The sequence below is a fragment of the Cygnus atratus genome, chromosome 3 (assembly GCF_013377495.2).
Source record: "Cygnus atratus isolate AKBS03 ecotype Queensland, Australia chromosome 3, CAtr_DNAZoo_HiC_assembly, whole genome shotgun sequence".
NCBI classification, from domain to species: domain Eukaryota; kingdom Metazoa; phylum Chordata; class Aves; order Anseriformes; family Anatidae; genus Cygnus; species Cygnus atratus.
The window spans coordinates 53,242,477-53,260,192 of NC_066364.1; the positions used below are offsets into that span (position 1 = coordinate 53,242,477).

Consider the following 17,716-nt stretch of genomic DNA (forward strand, 5'->3'; position numbering starts at 1 on the left):
CGGCAGGGGAAACGGCGCCGTCTCCGCCCCCTGCACCGCCCCGCAGGCCCGGGCCCGGCCGGGGGCCATGGGGGCGTCCCCTCGGTGCCTCAGCGCCGCGCCGGGGCTGCCCCGCTGCTGGGGAAACGCCGCCCCAAGCCAAAAAAAAAGGGAAAAAAGAACAATATCGGCCGCTCTGCTGTGAGCTGCAGACCCGCCGGCTGAGGCCTGTCTGTCCGTGAGACATGTCTGTCTGTGGTGCTGCTCCCTCCGCCTGCGGGTCCCCTCAGCTCCAAGCCCGGCTCCCCTGAAGGCAGCTGCAAACCAGGCGGCTCCTCCTCCGTAAAGGCGCGTCCGTGGCGGCTCTGGGGGGTTTGGGGATTTGGCTTTTAGTACAGCCGGAAAGTAGGGGCTGGGGGGGGCTCTGAAACTTTCGCTTTAGCCCAAAATGTACGGTGTATTGCTTTGAAGAGTTTGGCATCTGAATGTGGTCTTTTTCCACACACCCAGTGGCCTCTTATCTTTGAAATATTTAATCTTTTAAAGTTATTTCTGTTTTAAAATTGAGTTCCAGGTGTAAGGAGTGCCAGTGAACCCCAGCGTGCCCAGCAGCCTGCCTGCTTCCCTGCCCTTTCGCCGCCATCCAGCCCGGGCGCGCTCTCCTGGAGCGTGCAGTGCTACGGCACCTCTGAGCCCTGCTCCCAGGGACTGCCCTGGAAGGAGGCTGTCTTCTGAGCTGCTACACGTTATCTTCCCGGTATGTGTGACACTGTATTTGTTTCCTATAGCCATTCAAGTCTGTGCTATCACAGAGAAAAACTTTCAGCTCCCTTCAAGGTGTCTCAAGTTAAAACTTCTTTATTGAGCTCATTCTCAGGATCTCCCATTGTTGGCTTGTATTAACAGTAAGTCACTGATACACAAACAAAGCAGAAATGACTGCCCGTGTAAGATCTTAACTAGAAAGTGTAGCATGCTATTGCCAAGGTATCAGAAATGTCCCAATAGTTCTGTAATAATAACTTGTCATACTAAAACACAAGAATTCGCAATGGGGAAACTCAACACTTTTCAAACAAAAAGACATCTTTTATTTTCAAATTATGATATATGGCTTTGATATGTAAAATAAGTGCATTGCTGCCTTAATTAAACTAATATAATTTGAATGTCTGTGTTTTGTTTTGTTTTTGTTTTCCCAGTTGAAAGAACACAGTGATTGTAGTAGATAGGAAAGTTACAGTGATTACTCCCTCTCTTAACCCTCTTGACTATCTCACCATCCATGAGATTATACGCGGAAAGTTTGCTCAGCAGAAAAGGAGAGAGTCTTGGAATGCCTGGGCAAAAGCATCTCAGTGGGACCACAGATGCTGTAAATTACAGGCCCAGAATTTGTCTGCGTGGCTTTCTCTGAATTGATGCTCCACAAGCTATCGCAGACTTGTGTCTGGTAACTCAGTGGACAGAACTTCAATTACCTGTCCTGTGTTGTTTGGAAATACAAACTTTAAAGTATTTGTAGATGTTGCCTAAATCCTAAGGATTAAGATGTTTCCTAACCTGAAGGAAAGGGTGTTTACAGCATAAGGCCTAGGAATGCTGCAGGTGCCTATAAAGACAAAATTTTCTGACCCTTAGGTGTTATCTCCAGAGGCAAAAGTCTTGGCCCTTTATAAAATGGTCTTATATCCATTCAACTGGTTAGCATGGCTGCAAAAGCACTGCTGAGATCTGCAGCTAATACGTCAATTGTTCCCTGAAAATTCAAAACTACTTCTGGCAATGATTCTAGGTGCAGTGTCAGGCCGACCCTGCCTCCACAGTGTGCTTCCAGTGCCAGCTTTACTCAGTTTGTGGTGCTGTCTTTCCAGGTACCCGAACCAGGCTGCTCCTTTTAAGGACGAGACATATTTGTACACATTTGTTGGTTCAGCACAGTTACCTGGTTGCTTGCACAGCAGAGCTGTAATCTTTGTGATGTCCTGCAGGTGTTTTCCTGTGCTTCCTCAACCCTGGCATTTTGTACCCTAGGCAGTTGGAGGAGCAACAGGAGGGAAAAGGATGCAGCAGCCAGCAACTGGAGGAGCTAATTCCAGCTACAGAGCAAGTAACTGACCTTGCTGTGTGAAGGTTGCAATTAGGTAGTGGTTCCTACAGAAAAACCCTGTATTTATCAGCTTGAATGATAAGATTTATCAGATTGAATGATACCTAGTAACAGTTATGTACTTAGTTGAGTGATAAAGAAATATTTACTCAACAGAGAAGATCCCATCAAAAACTACGTCATGCTCATTTGAAAATCCACATGGTATCCCCTTTAGAAATCTTGGTGCAAAATGGGGCAAGAAAAACTATCTTAAACAAGTGGATGGATATAGTGCTCTCAGTTACTGGCCTGAAAAACTGCCTTTTGCTGTGCTCAGAATACTTTCCTAGTTCATCTCTGCTTTCCACTTTTAATGGCTCTCTACATAAGCCAATATAACTGCTTTTTGCTTTCAGGTCACTTCTGAAATTTATAAGCAAATAAAATAAAGATTGAAAACTCCACTGTTTTTGAGTTCTACAGAATATAGAGCATACCCTTGATCTGGTAATACCCCAGGAGTACAAGACCTGTCAGTTAACGCAGGGGTCAGTGGTACACATCCTGCTCCGACGTGCAATTGGGACACTGCAAGCAAGGCTGCACAGGTGCTGAGAGGAGCTCATGGATCCCATGGACTAGGTGATGATTTAGACTAAGCAGGATAAAACTTGGGCTGAACTCTCTGCCTTCCATTTCCACTTGCCAGGTGCCACTGCTGCTGTGTGTGGTATTTACAGGCTGAAGTATGCTCAGGCATTTTTCTTTGTGCCCAGCCATCACAGCTGTTGATCTGTGCCTGTCATTAGAGTTGAAGGGCTATGGCTGTAGCTGTAGTTAAAGGCTTTAGGTTGCTCTCTAAATGCTTTGGTTAGACTCCAGAAAGGATCAGTAGTTCACCTCACAGGTGAACTTATCATTAACTTAGGACCTTACAGTACAATTTGTACGGTCAATAGAGCTTGAGTTGGCTAATTGTTTATGTGCTTGAAAAGGATAAGCATAAACACAGTAGCGCAGTAACGGAGCCCAGTGAATGGTAAGGCAGACAGATAAATTGCAGCGTTAGCAGAAATGGAGCTAAGTAGTCAGGCTGAAAAGTCCAGCTTCAGCTTGGCTGCCTGGTTTTGTTATCTGATCCCAGTGCTATCTACAGGTACTTCCAATTACAAAATGGATGTTTATTTATGTGACCAACCAAAATACACTCTAACGTAAATTAACTGTAGAACTACAAGGTGATTTCTCTATGTAATTATGCCTGGAAATTTTGCCAGGGAATGTATAGATAAATAGAACTGACACAGTGCCCTACTCCAGAAGGTAGCTAAACAATAGTACAAGAAATTAGAGATTCCCTTTCACTGTAGTACAAAACAGGCTATCAGTCATTTGCCTAGGAAGAGTAGTAACAGTTCTGTATTGAATTACATTGGACATACCAGAAAAAAGGCAATGTGGCTCCTGTAAGAGGAAAGTTAGTGTCTTTCAAAGCTGTTGTTTTTGCAAATACTATTAAAAAAGGCTAGGGTTCCTCACACCTAAATTGGAGACACATAAATTGGTTGTTGCTCTACACTTTTTGTACAATCAAAAGAGATAAGTGGGCTGATTCACCCCTGAAGCTGCCTGTTGACTGCAGAGGAGGTTGAAGATTGCTATTTTTTAAGCTAGGTGACTCAGTCAGCTTCATTCTAAGGGAAGTAAATTACAGCAAAGGAGGAAGACTTGGGGTCTCATTTTCTCAATGCAGAATCATTAGAATTTATCTGTGAATAGCACTGAGATCAAGTAACAACATTCACATGTATCTTAAAATAAGGGGTTGCTCTGACACACTGAACAGGTCTGGTTTCTAATGTTAAAAGGGAATCCTGATATTCTTTAAGAATTGTGTCCTATAGTTTTTTAACAGAGTTTCAGAGCAAGAATAAAACTGGAAAAAAGTGAATGACCGTTAGTCAAAAGCTGATATTGGGATTTTCTAGCCATGGTTACTGGAATATTGTGTTTGTTAACAATTTAGTGAAAAGAAAGGACAGCCAGATGCCATTTTTTTCAGCTGCCAAACCAGAAGGGCAAGTGCTGCAAAATATGTTACAGCTCAGAATCCATCCATCTTCACTTACATGAGCAGAAATATTTTTCCCACAAAGACTGCTGCTTTCAGTTTTGAAGTGTAACTCATCAAAGGAGGTCCCTTATGGAAAGGGTATTCTCGTCTCAAAAAGCAGGAAGGTGTAGTTCCAGAGAGTAGCTACATCAAGAGTGGAAAAAATGGCATTATGTTTTAAGAATGAAAATAGAGATTCTCACAGCACTGTATAAAACATTTAGAAAAAATAAGATATGCATATCCTAAAAAATAAAAAGGCTAAATATTATATATTCTCCAGATTTACAATACCTAGTCTTATTATTTAAAGTGATCAAAGATTATTACAAATTTAATTTTATTAATTTATTAAACATGTACATATCAAATGTAAAGCTACTCAAGCCAATTTGAAAATAATCCAAGTTTTTCCTTTTGAAGTAGCAGATCACAAAAAGAGGAATTTTTAAAAAAATTCTAATTAAAAAAAAATCTGTAATATTGACCCATGTAACTTATTGTCAGTACTTCTCACAAGAGTAATATTTTCCTTGAAGTCTCAAGTAAATATAGTAAACGTGTTGAAGTAACTGAAAAAACATGGAAGGAAGGAGTCAATCTGGATGAAGCAATGTCTATGTTAGCACTATTTTTTTCCTCAAGTATACCTTCTGTGTACAATTCCTGCTGCAGAAAAGAGCCATGCAGTTCTTGTGACATAATTCTTCCTTGTGCTACGAGCTGTAAAATGGGACAGCCAAAGCATTTTCCTGCTAACCTGGAAAATTCACTGGCATTCACTCATCACAAAAGTAAATTGAGCAATCCAGGCTGAAAGCCAAACTTTGCCTGAAGGCTGATTGTTGGTGTTCTGATTAAATGTAGAATTCTGCTGCATTTTGCCCCAGTGTCAAGGATAGCTTGTTACTTTCCTCTTCCATAGGAAAGCCCAGTAAGGATTAAACGACTGTATTCTTTTGTGTTTGCTCTTTGACTTTTTTAATTTCTTTCTGGATAAAACTCTAAAGGGTCAGAGGGGAAACAATTATACTAAGTGCTGCTAATCAGATTTTGTGTCTTAGAATGCAGAGACAGCTCCTAAGAGCCTAAAGTTTTTTTCCGGCATTTTAAATAACATGATGCAATTTCATATTAATTCTGCACCTCCTTACCTTGGAGTTGTCTGTTGAACAAGTAGGAGGGCTTAGGCAAAAAAACACCCAAGAGCTGAGACTGTGTATGTGAGCAGAGACATTGCAGACTGCAGAACTGGGCACCAGATACTGCAAAGATCAAGAAAACAATGGTATTGTGGTACTGCAAGTTCCTGTATTAATCCAAAATGCCAGACGTTAACTAACTTTTTGGGAATACATATTACAGTGCTCTCACTGACATTTGGTAGAAACTCATTTTTTTCCTAGTCTCTTCAGGTTGTTTTTTAAGAGACTGATTTGATAGTGGAACAGCTGCTGACTTTGGCAGATGTGGTAACTTCTTAACTTTCTTCTCCCTGTAAAAAGACAAATCCCTGTGCTAGCAAAAATACCCAACCCTTTACTGAAGTCTAAAAATACGAGCAGGTAAAGTGAACGCACACATTATCATCCAATTATTGTTCACAGCTATTAATTCCATACATAAAAATTTACACATGAAGTGGAGGATGGCAGATAAAGGCTGAGCCCCTTATAAACTTTGCAAAGCATGCAAGAAAAAATACGCAACACTCACGTCAGAACGTTATAACAAAATGAGCTAGTGTATTTTATTTCGGGTAAGAGCCAAGAAATCTGACATTTTGCCCAATATGGCTTTCTTCTAAAATTAAAAAGTTGCATATACCTACAGTTGAGTCCACCAGCTACAGAAAATTTGCTGTATGCATCTTTAATCCACAGCAGCATCACCAGAATACAGCTTTCAGTGGAGTTTTCAAGCAGAATTATAAGAAGTTTTAAAATGTTCATTTAGAATATTTTATATTGTTTATATGAAAACATACAAATTTTTTCATTTATACATATACTACATATAAAACTCATTGTAATTAGCAAGTATCTTCATCTGGGTATTTACCTTTGTGCATACAAGGAAAAAAAGTATGTAGTTAGGGCTTCAGATGAATATTAAAGTTCAAGACCTTTGTATATGCTAACTAAAATGTTATTCAAACAACTCAAATTTTCCTGCTTTTAAAAGATAAGAGATTCGGCTTAAAAATACATTCATAAAACAAAGAGACAATTTTCTCCCTGAGACTACCAGTGCGAATTACTTTGTGGTAATCTTTGAATGAAAAAATACAAAAGAGACAACGGGCTTTTTCAATATACTGCAGCAAATTTCTGGAACAACACTGGCATCATAAAGGTGTAGATTGGAGAATCATGCTCACTAGCTGAAAAAACATGTTCATAGATTAGTTTAAGACAAGAAAACCCTTTAATATAGACAATTGAAGGTAATTAACTTTTCAAGATCTATATGTGTAATATGTAGAACTGGGAAAAAGTTGTGTTTTTTTTTAGTTGTTTTTTTTTTTTTAATTTCAGACATGATTTTTATCCAAAGCAGGACTTCATGCTCAAAATGTAGATTCTTGATTTATGCAGAGGTACTTAGTACATAGTATTCTAAAGGTTTCAAGCATTTGTCTTTGTTAATATTAATAAAATAAATACATAATCTGTGAATACAGTTTCTGCTTAAATTCAGTGATAAAGTTTTAGATTATAACTAGAGGGCAAAGTCTCAGAGGCAGCAGTTAAGAAATCAAACCCCTGCCCCAATGAACAGTGTCTATTTTTTTTTTATGGTCTTGTCAAAATCACTCTGCTCTGAAGGCTAGCAGCTACACTGTTTTTGATTTACTTCACAGTCTTCCTTTGAAATCTTAGAAAGAGGACAGTTTTTAAAATGCTAACATAATAGAATTGGGATGGATTAAACATATCTTGCCCAAATTGGAGAGAGAGTGGGATATATATATTTTTTCCTTTTACAATTTAAATTGTATTTGTAACAACCATGCGATTTTCTAGGGGGGAAAGCCTTACCTGAAATCAAAGAAAACATTTATAGGAAAAAGGGGGAAAGCATTATGTTTGTTCTACCAAAATTTATTATGTTGTACTTACAAAGTTTAAAGGTTCTTCCATTTTAAATAAAAATAATAGTTATAATTACACACATTATATAGTACCATGTCAAGTGATTCCAACAAATATCACATGAAATACAGTGCTTTTTCAAATCAGAAAGACAAATACTTTCTCATTCACAGTGTTTGACAAATTACAGGAAAGCTTGTTCACATGAGGGTTTACTTAAGGTCATGCTCTGATAAACAGTCCACGTCACGCTGTGCCACAAGAACAAATCATCTCTCAGAATGTGAAGTATCGGGCAAACCACTCCTGGCGTTGTGGATCTGGTGAAGCCACTGGTGAAGCATCAGTCTGAGGAGGGCTAAATTCATAGAAAGAAAAAAAAAATTAACCCACAACTAAACAGAGTACCAAAGTTACGAGGAAAAAAAACCAACACACAGAAAATAAAGAGTGAAGAATAGCCTGGTTTTCCTTGGATTACTCATCAGTGTGCCTCTGGATATGATTTAATGTCTCCCTACAGAATCTGTGATCATCCACTCCATTGGAGAGCATCAGCAGCATGGACAAGTCAGTTCAGCAGCCACATTACAGGGTGGGCAAATAATACTTTGGGAAATGGAATTGAAAATCTCATAAACAGATGTGTGTTTTCAGAAGAATAAAAAGGGTTTTCCTGGAAAAGTGTGACTGTACAAGGTCCTCTTTTAGCATCCTTTTCCTGTGGCAAAGTTAATTTTCGGAAATATGATGCAAGCATCATATTCATAGACATGTGCTCACAGACACTGGTTGGCAACTGAACAAAAATACAGACTATTTTAATACTTTACACTGATCACAAGTATCACTTGCATTGTTGTTCATGCACACATTTAATATTTGATAATAAACTAGGAAAAATTGCTTCACTGCAAACAAGATTTGATTCTCCCTTGAACCATTAAAATCCTCATTAAATAATCAAGAGAAAAATTAATTTGATTTAGATCTAATTATACAATTAAGTTCCTTTATCAATAAAAATCCGTAATAAAAAAATCCATACTGTATTACTGGATAATACAAAGCACAAAACATTTTGGAGTGGAAACTCCAGCATCACAGTCCACGAGTTCATGCACATGCATATTATAGATACCTGACCGCAGTCATGCACATCACATGCACAGGAAAAAGTAAACTTACTTATTTTTTAAAGATGGTTTTCTTGCCATAAACTGTTTTTACTTATCTATTTTACATTATATTATTTGTTTCCTTTTATAATAAGTAATTGCTAGGTATGTGGCCTTTCACATTAAACCAAAAGAAAGCATCAACAGGCAGGTGCGAACTGGTAATCTTGTACATCACTTTAAGCTGCCAACTTGGAGGCAAGAGATCAGTACCTATTAAATACAGCATACAGCACTTCTTCAGTGCCTTTAATATGTAGCCACATAAAGCAAAAAGATTTACCTCTAAGAAACCATTTTTAAGTTAATAATTCACTATATAAATTTATGAGAGAATTACTTTAGACTTCAATGCTGATTTTAACTACCAGAAGCTCAGCATTAAGCACCCAAGCGTGTACGTTTCCTGTTTCTGTAGTAAAATTATGCCTATGAAACAGTTTGATATTGGTGGGGAAAGGGGAAACACAAAACATTCATGTAGCACAGAAAAGAGTTTTCTTACATAAAACCATCATCACACAATACTGAATAAAAGAAATTCTGTGCTGGTATCACTTCCTAAATGACAATCAGCAAATAACACAAACATTTAAAACAATTGTTCATATATGTAAACAATTGGAAGCACATGAATTCTGTTAAGGTATCTAGAGAGGTTTTCAAAGTTCAGGATTTATGAAAAAGTGAGAGAATACTTCATGTTTCAACAAGGTCTACAATAAAAAGGAATACTATAAAGAGGTTACAAATATTATGTAAAAATTGAAAATTCATAACAGCACTTGTACCTCTGAAAGGTTCGTAAAGCAAGTGGGATTCGGCTCAATACAAAAGCAAAATTTTCCTGAGTTAAGAAAAGAAAAAGAAAAAAAGATTGGTGAGGCAGTGCTCACCTCAAAAACGTCTTGGGCTCTTTGGGTGGTATTGGCTGTGGCAGTGGTTTGCTGCTGTTGAACTCAATATCGTGGATGGGTGAGTTAGGAATGGGGTCCAGGCGGTTAGGATGTCCATTGCCCACTCCGCTAGATTCCAGAGCACTTAGATTGGGGACACTCACAAACCTGTTTGTTGATTTATCATTCTTCTTCTTTTGCTGCATTAAAAATAACAAATGTAAGGAAGGCTCCAGGACAGATGAGGAGATTTGCAAATTTAGGCGTTTTTTTTTTGTGGCGTTATTTTTTTGGGGGTAGGGGGCATGATAGGAAGGAGAGCAATTGAGACAGACTGGACTTTTTTTCTAATTGTAGTTTTATTATTTTATATTATATTATAATATATATATATTATATTATATAATAATATATTATTATTATTATTATATATAATTATAATATATTATATAATAATTATATATTGACCAGAACTGATCACCACAAATTTCTCACATTTCTAATCAAGTTGATTAAGTTATTAAGACTTAGTGTAATAGCCAATGAGTACATGATTTTTGAATATCTTCCAGTATAACATTTTGCTCTATCCTAAAACATTGAAGATAAGTAAGTTTTCCACCAAGGTTTTGTTAAACCTTTCATCTTTACTTAATTCTTTTCTTGGTATTGGTGAAACAGCTCTACTGTCAAATATAATTACAGAAAAATTTCAGTGATGAAAAAAGTAAATCTCTGCAACAGGTTTCACCCCATTACTGAGGCACATTTTGGTCAGTAAAACTTGGAACCTAGAAAAGCAGCTACATTTCTTTAAATGCAGTTATGCCCTTATAGTAAGCATTATAGCAATCCTGCCGAAGATGAAAATAATACTGTGTGAGAGTTCAGTTTCTTGCTCAGAAAAAGCCAGGCTGCTAAAGCTACTACAGCTAACACTTCTAAACACCAGATGGCACAAGTGAACCTTCTTCCTTTATTAATACTACTGATAGTATTCAGGGGACACAAAATACTGAAGAACTTTATTTTGATATCACTGTTTTACTCTCCATAACATATCATACAAGGGAATCAGTATTTATCCTCTGTGCTCTTATATATTTTAATGTAGAAAAATGCTTCAAATAGTTCTCTAGGTCTTCAAAAATAACTGTGACAGAATGCCACGTGTGTTTTCTGACTTCTATTCAATATTCCATGTCAACAACAAAATTATTAAAAAACCACCCTATTTACAAAAATAAGATTAATTTATTCTCATGAATTATCTATTAATTGAGTATATAATAAAAACTTCCAACAGAAGAGCTGCTCTATTCATGGGTGGCCTAGAGTTCAAATGGAGACAGTCTTACTATTTGTTTGTTTATACTCTTCTGTTTAGCTCCCTGCTATCCGATTTCACTACTTGACCTCTTCAAAGTTGAAAATTGCAAATACTGCTCTGTAGGCCAGTGGTGCATGTGCTTATCAAACCAAGATTGAAAGATAATATAGTGAACAGAAAGCTATACTAGATTTTTGTTTTTTTATTTTTAATTATCACAGAGGAAGACCACTAGCTGTAAAAGATTAAACTAAATTCATCCCAAACACTTTACTTCCTCAGGCTGAAGAGGCAAGAATGGAAAAATAGGTTGGTAAAAGTAACCAAATGTACGTAGAACACACCTGCAAGGTAATATACACTGTAATTAAAACCGTGTATAAAACACACTGTAGTTAAATCTGCGCTTCACAACTGGCTCATTTCTGGAAAGTGTATTTATCTATATAAATGCTTTGAAAATACTGTAGTTCGTATCTTATTTTCTATAAAACTCTACACTTCTGAAGCAGTCAAATCTGGAGAAACTGAATTGTGTGTATTGTTTCTATGGAATTCATGCAAAATATTACGAAACTGCAGATCTACCAATGTAAGGCTAAACAGATCCACTGCATAAATTTGAAAAGCTCTAATAAATACTGCAATGGTTGTAATTTTGTATTAATGTGCAAAGCATGTAGTAACTCATAAATTCTGTCATTTTATTATTTCAAAGAGAATGAAATTTTCAGTTTGTTTGTAATTCATTCTCCAATAACACAGCATGTGCTTTGATAAAGTAACATGTTCCACAATTCATGAAACGAGAGATCAAAATGTTCTGGAATACAAGACTGTTTTAAAGTCTTACGGATTTTAAGAGAGAGAAACATATGGTAAAAGTATATGAATTTTCTCTATGGAAATCTGATGTTGAAGTACTTTTCCCAAACAATTCAGACTTCACACAAAACACAAACTTATATACTCAAGGCTTAAATTTCACATCTTTAAAACAAAATGGTTCAGACAAACTTCCAAAATTTTCAAACAACCTTTCACACAAAGACAAAGCATTCAAATTAGTTTGGGCCTAGCAGAGAGAACACCAGGATAGCTAAGTTCCTTTATGCAGGCATTCATAAGAGTTAGGTAACAGCCAGTAAGCTTGCCAGAGCTGCTGGACTCCTGAAAAATGTCGGAGAGTGTTGACAATTTACAGCAGAGTTTGTGGAGAAGTGGGAAATACTCTGATCTGATGTGAAACCGTAAGATTAGCTAAATAACATAGCCTGATCTCTTAAATGACAGAGACAAACCTTCTTTTACACAGTGACATCCTATTCGTTCTGCCCAACCTGCTTACTTGATAACCAAACAACTGGATCTTAGGTAAAATTATTCCAATGTCAAAGAACCCTGAATTGTGCAAGAACTATGTTGCTTTATTTGGTATATCTTTATTTTTTCCCTTACTGCCTGTACTTCTGTCAATCTGAGTGTCTACATATAATCTTCATAACTGATATGGTTGTGAACAGCATAGCCTAGAGAACTTATGAGAGTGATTCTGCTCACCCTATACTAGATATCTACTCCATGCTCAAGTCTGTTGCAAGATGAGATATCCCTTGACTCTAACAGGAATTTAAGACACACAGTGCACATGTAGATACTAGTATGCAGACATTTAAATTAAGGCATCAATACGAAACTGAATCTTGACCAAAATTTTTTTGTTACCCATTTCCGAAACGCATAAAGGATGTTTTGACTCCAACTGTTCTCTGACACCTGTGTGAACTTGTATATCTCCAAAGCGGACCTCACAGCTGGGAAAAATCCCTTCCCTTTCCATGCAGGTGAAATAACCTACGGATTATTACAAGGAAGAAGGAAATGTCTGAGGACTCATTCTTACTGCTAAAGTGGTGGAAAGAGACAGAATGAAGGTACCCAACTGCAGACTATTCTTCATGTAGGAATGTTGCTGGCTTTTTAAGTGACAGAAAGGCTACTATGCCTGTTTGTTCAGTAGCCTCCGTTGGTTGCTGTTCACCAGGATGGAGAGAATTGGAAAAGGCTGCTACTGAAGTGTTTTTGCTTATATAGGATGCAACAATAACTAAGAAGGTTAGAGGCTGATTTCTATCTCCTACTGCCCTTACACTCTATACCCAGTTTGTCACTCCAATTCTCCATTATTAGTCTGTCTTTCTACTCGCGCTCTCCTCATACTTTTCTTCTTCCTCTTTTTACCCCTATTCCTTTTATTTAGTGTCCCCGCTTCCTCTGTGTTTCTAGTGGTCTTACATCCTGACCACCATCTGCAAAATAAATTTGTCCTCGCATTTTCCATAATAACCAAGAAAAATCATTTGAAAATAAAGCTGACTGAGGATGTCACTGTTCTCTATTATATATATTCTACAATCCTGTCCTCTGTATGGTCACTTTTCTGTTTTGACTTCAGAGTTTTGTGAGAAGGAACTGTGTTTTATGTTATACATACATGTACATAAGAAACAAATACGTACACAAAAATCAGGAGAGACAAATGGAAACATGATGTTCCTTGTTTTGAACATGTCACTAAGTAAAAAAAATAGTGATATATGTACATACGCACACACACATTTCTTCTTTTTACTACATGCTAACTTTAGATTTCTTATTTTTCACTTTAGCAGTCAGTGAAGCCCATGGAACATACCTTCACCAATGGATTAATAACACCAACATTTGGGCTTGCATTAAACACTTTGTTGTAGTTAGTCTCCCTGTTAACTAGCTCCAGCTGATAGAACTTTTTGTCTTCCTAAAAAGAAGAACAAATAGAAACTTCTTTTTATGCATTCTCAATCAGTTAGTGGCCAAATCTGCCTAGAAAGTGATCTCAAATAAATTTATGCTTACATTTTTTAAAGAAACCGATATTTCTAAAAACTACATTTCATGTTTTGTATATTATTATATGTAACTACTACATAATTTCTATTTATGCAGTTCTGTTGTATATGTTGTATGAGAGTGAGTATAGATCAATGGATTATGCACTGGTAAGGATTCAGTATAGTTAACTTCCGATCTCCAGTTACTTTGAACTTTCCTCATTCCTTCTTGCTTCTGAATTAGGATCTAATCAGACTAATCTGAGCAAGGCTGCTGAAGTGTGAGTTTGCGAAACTCCGTGCATCAGGAAATTGGAAACCTTCTTAGAAAGCTCATAGAAGAGACCATTTCTTATATGGCTTACATGGCTCACTTCTTATTCCAAGATTGCAAATAGGATATGTCTGATCAAGGTCATACTGCAATATTTTTTGTAATAATGTATTATGCTTGATTGTACACTCTTTGCATCTAATTAGTTTTACTATTATGAGACACTGGAACCACAGGAATAATGTATTAAAGAATACAAATACATGCTATCAGCATTGGCTCTTTAACAAATTTTGTACACTTTATATTAGATTAACATTTATGTCTGTCAAGATATTAAACCAGGAGAGCAAAACAGTCTTACAATCAATTTCTTTATGAGTTGGTCCCGCTCTGCAATTAGGTCTTTCAGTTCTGAGATAAGCTGCAAGTCTTCTGGTCTTGATTCTCTGTTTTTATATTTTTCTTCCATTTCTTCTAAACTTTATAGGAAAGAAAAAAATACCCGCTTTAGTCTGATCCAGCGTTAAATGATGAGTGAATAAAGTCAAAACTTTGATTTGTATAAAAGAGATTTCAAGGAATAAAAACAGAAGATCATTTTCTTTTCTCCTTGAAGTTAGTTAATTCTATATTATCACTGAGCTTTGTCTAGTTAATAAACAGACAAACAAACAAACAAAAAAAACAAATCTTTGCTACAGTAACTGAAATTTTGTGCAAAATTCCAAAATCTTAACATTCCTCTTGTACATGCAGTATTAGTTCTTTGAAAAAAGGCCTCTTGGAAGCCAGACTGAAAACAACGCACTCCAAAAAAAAAAAAAAAAAGTGGACAGTAGAACTACAGCAGACATAGCTGAGACTGTTTATAACATATAATAAAAGAACTACATTGCATTATATTTAATAGTAATGTTAATTTTAAAAGCTGGCAATTGACTTTCTTGGTGAAGAAACCAAACAATATCATTTTTCTCTTAATAGGTGACTACTCTGAATAAAGACGCATGCTTGTGATACTGGATACTGGCATCATCTTCCTCAGTTCAAGTGGAACATAATGGGACAAAGATATCCAAGAACACCGAAGACTAACAGGTAACTAATTCCTCTCCGCAAAACCAACTTAGTACCATTAGAGTTGAAATAAAGGAATACGCTGCAAAAGAAAAGCAATAAAACCTGGATATTAGGATATGTGAATTAAAAAGAAATGCCACAATTGATAAACGCTTGAAAAAAAAGAAACAGGAAGAAATCTGAAATGCCTAGTGGGAAAGCATTAAAGGAGAGAAGTGAAATAAGCCAACTGAGAGGGGAATTGCACAAGTAACTGCATAAATCTCCTTGTTTCTTTTTAAAGAACAAGTTTTGAAGACACACAATAATTTCAAATGTCTGTATATCTCTAAAACAGACATAATGTTCATGATGCTAAACATAGTTCTAAAGGAAACTACTAAAATATTTGTCTCACATATTCAGCATTCATATAGATCAGCGTACCAAGTTTCAGAACATATTCAGGTGAAAAAAATATTCCTAAGAAAAAAACTATGCATTTAAGGCATCAGTCAGCTCAAACTTAATTCCACAAGTAATTTTGACTTTGAGTTTCAACTGAAAAAACAGTGTATATTGAATTATAGCCTTCAAACAACCTGTAAATAACTTGAGGAGATTATGTAATCTATTTATATAAAACATTACGAATGTGAACAACATGACTGTTTTTATTTGCAGAAAATGCATTTGACTCAGCAGAACAGCAATATGCTCAGCTGGCTTGATTTCCATGTATACATTTTATGGTAGGTTAAGCTACTGTATACAGATCCCCAGAGTATAATACATAGTTATGCACAGCTGTCATTTTACTTTCAGATATTCAGAGAACTGTGCATGCGTATGATTATGAAGGAGTAAGAACTAGAATTTTATACTTGATTATCGACAGTTTTTGAGTGCTCATATTGTTAAGACAGAATTAGATGCATTTAGGTTTTACTGTCCATTATTAGTTGTTATTTTCTTAGAGAATTTTTCTACCATATACTTAGAACCGGTTATTCTCTCTGCCATACAACTTGTGCTGCACATACAAATCCCTCAGTGACCACTTTGTGTCAGGAAGCTCTCAATGCCCTATGGAGCGTTAGCAAGAAACATTGGGTTACAGACCAAATGGGCTACATCACAGACAGGGATAAAGAATGAAGATTGTGGAAGCCAAGAAAACTCTGGCTAGACAACATATTACTACACCACTCCTGCCATGACGTAGTCTAACCCCAGGTGACATTTTGACTCAGAAGCATCCTAAGTATTCTATTAAACTTGTATAATCCATTTCAGACACTAATTTTCCTAGGCTTCCTAGCAAACCTGAAGCTGTTTGTATCACTCATTTGGTATAATCACACTTCTAAATAGCTAATATTGTACTTACTGTACTAGTTTTAAACTTGCTGGAGAAACTTTTGTATAATCAAAAATATGCGTTAATGTTTGAGAAAAAAACAACATGTTTTACCCATTTTTTTTTAAGAACAGCACATATTTAATATCTTTCCTCCTTGAAAATTTTTGGTCTCAAATCACTAACAATTATCTTGGTTAATTCCCCTAAGGCTTACAACAATTGTGTTGTCCAATAGGCCTCATATGTGAGTAAGGTTTTTGTACCTTTGCACCACTGCAGTATCTTCAGTGACTTATGGACACCAGAATGAACTAATGTTGACTCAAACGCAGCTACATACAAACTTTTTTAATGTAACAAAACTTACGAAACTTGTAAAGCTGAATTAATTTCCTTGAGCAGCTCTTGGGTCTTATTAAAATCTGCCAGCATGCTTTGTTTCTCTCTGATGTGATCTGCTGCCAAGACATCCAGCTCTTTCTCATGTTTCTTGCTTAAATCTTGCTCATGCATCCTGTTTAATTTATTTTTTGTTAAAAAAAGAGTTATTCTAAAATCAGACTGATTTGTTCATCATGAATTTCTGCCATGCTTTTAACAGCTTTTACACAATGACAACACAGAAAGGAATTATTCTTCAAAACCCACTACTTACTGTCCTCCAATCTTCTAGCTTATTTCATTGAAAATGCATCTCCTTTAATGCTTTTTTATTTTTTAATAAACAAGCATAATGAATAAAAAAAAAACACACTTGAGCAGACTGTTATTAAAATATGCCGAAGTGTGTAACTGAAATGCAGATTAACTGTATGGTAATATTCACTAACTGTACCAGTAATGGGCACAGCTTTTTATGAAGAAGACTAAATGGTATATACTGCCACTTGATTAAAAGGATAAATTAAAAGCTGCAAATGATAAAATATCTTAAGTAAAACAATACGTGAGGCAATACGTGTTTGAGGTTAGAATGGAAAAATTCATACCTGATCTGTTGGTTAGATTCACTGCGTATTCTAAGAACTTCTTTCCCTTTAAACTCTAGTTCCTTGGTCAATGCACTTATATTGTCATGAAGATGAAGAATCTCTTTGTCCAGTTCAGCTATATGATGGTCTCGATGTCTCAGTTCATCTTGGAGGTCTGATATTCGGCATAAAAATTCTTTCTCCTGTGACATAAGTAGCAGCAGCAAAAACTATTTAGAATTGTATCTCAAAAGCACAATACTTGTTTTCAGAAGACAACAGCTGAACAGAATTTTCCATTCAATAGACTTTTTTCTTTCCTTTTTTTTTAATGCTGACACAAATTACAATTAAAACTTAAGAGATTTTTTTCTTGTGTGCAAGTACAAATAACGACGAAATCAAAGTTATGTAACAAGTAAACATTTGTGGGAGAATTTAAAACATTGTCATTGCCTGTTAAAGTTTGTGCATTTCATTACATTTTCCT

The 17,716-nt window shown here is 36.2% G+C and overlaps 1 protein-coding gene and 1 long non-coding RNA gene across 4 annotated transcripts in view; one reads left to right on the forward strand and one right to left on the reverse strand.

The window, feature by feature from the left end:
* Window positions 1-337: 337 nt before the first annotated feature.
* On the forward strand, window positions 338-17,451 carry LOC118244133 (uncharacterized). The gene is made up of 4 exons (XR_004777466.2): window positions 338-736; window positions 12,528-12,617; window positions 14,818-14,931; window positions 17,304-17,451. It is a non-coding gene; the product is annotated as an uncharacterized LOC118244133 (long non-coding RNA).
* Window positions 5,864-17,716, reverse strand: part of FAM184A (family with sequence similarity 184 member A) — a 79,797-nt gene continuing 67,944 nt past the window's right edge. The window contains exons 13-18 of one of the 3 annotated variants that reach the window (XM_050710172.1): window positions 17,245-17,429; window positions 16,623-16,769; window positions 14,195-14,312; window positions 13,379-13,483; window positions 9,354-9,553; window positions 5,864-7,637 (exon numbers count right to left, since the gene is read on the reverse strand). In XM_050710172.1, the coding sequence (XP_050566129.1) occupies window positions 7,556-7,637; window positions 9,354-9,553; window positions 13,379-13,483; window positions 14,195-14,312; window positions 16,623-16,769; window positions 17,245-17,429 (837 nt within the window). In that variant the 3' untranslated portion in view covers window positions 5,864-7,555. The remainder of the gene's footprint in view (window positions 7,638-9,353; window positions 9,554-13,378; window positions 13,484-14,194; window positions 14,313-16,622; window positions 16,770-17,244; window positions 17,430-17,716) is intronic. The other 2 variants (XM_035538922.2, XM_035538923.2) reach the window with 2 other exon arrangements.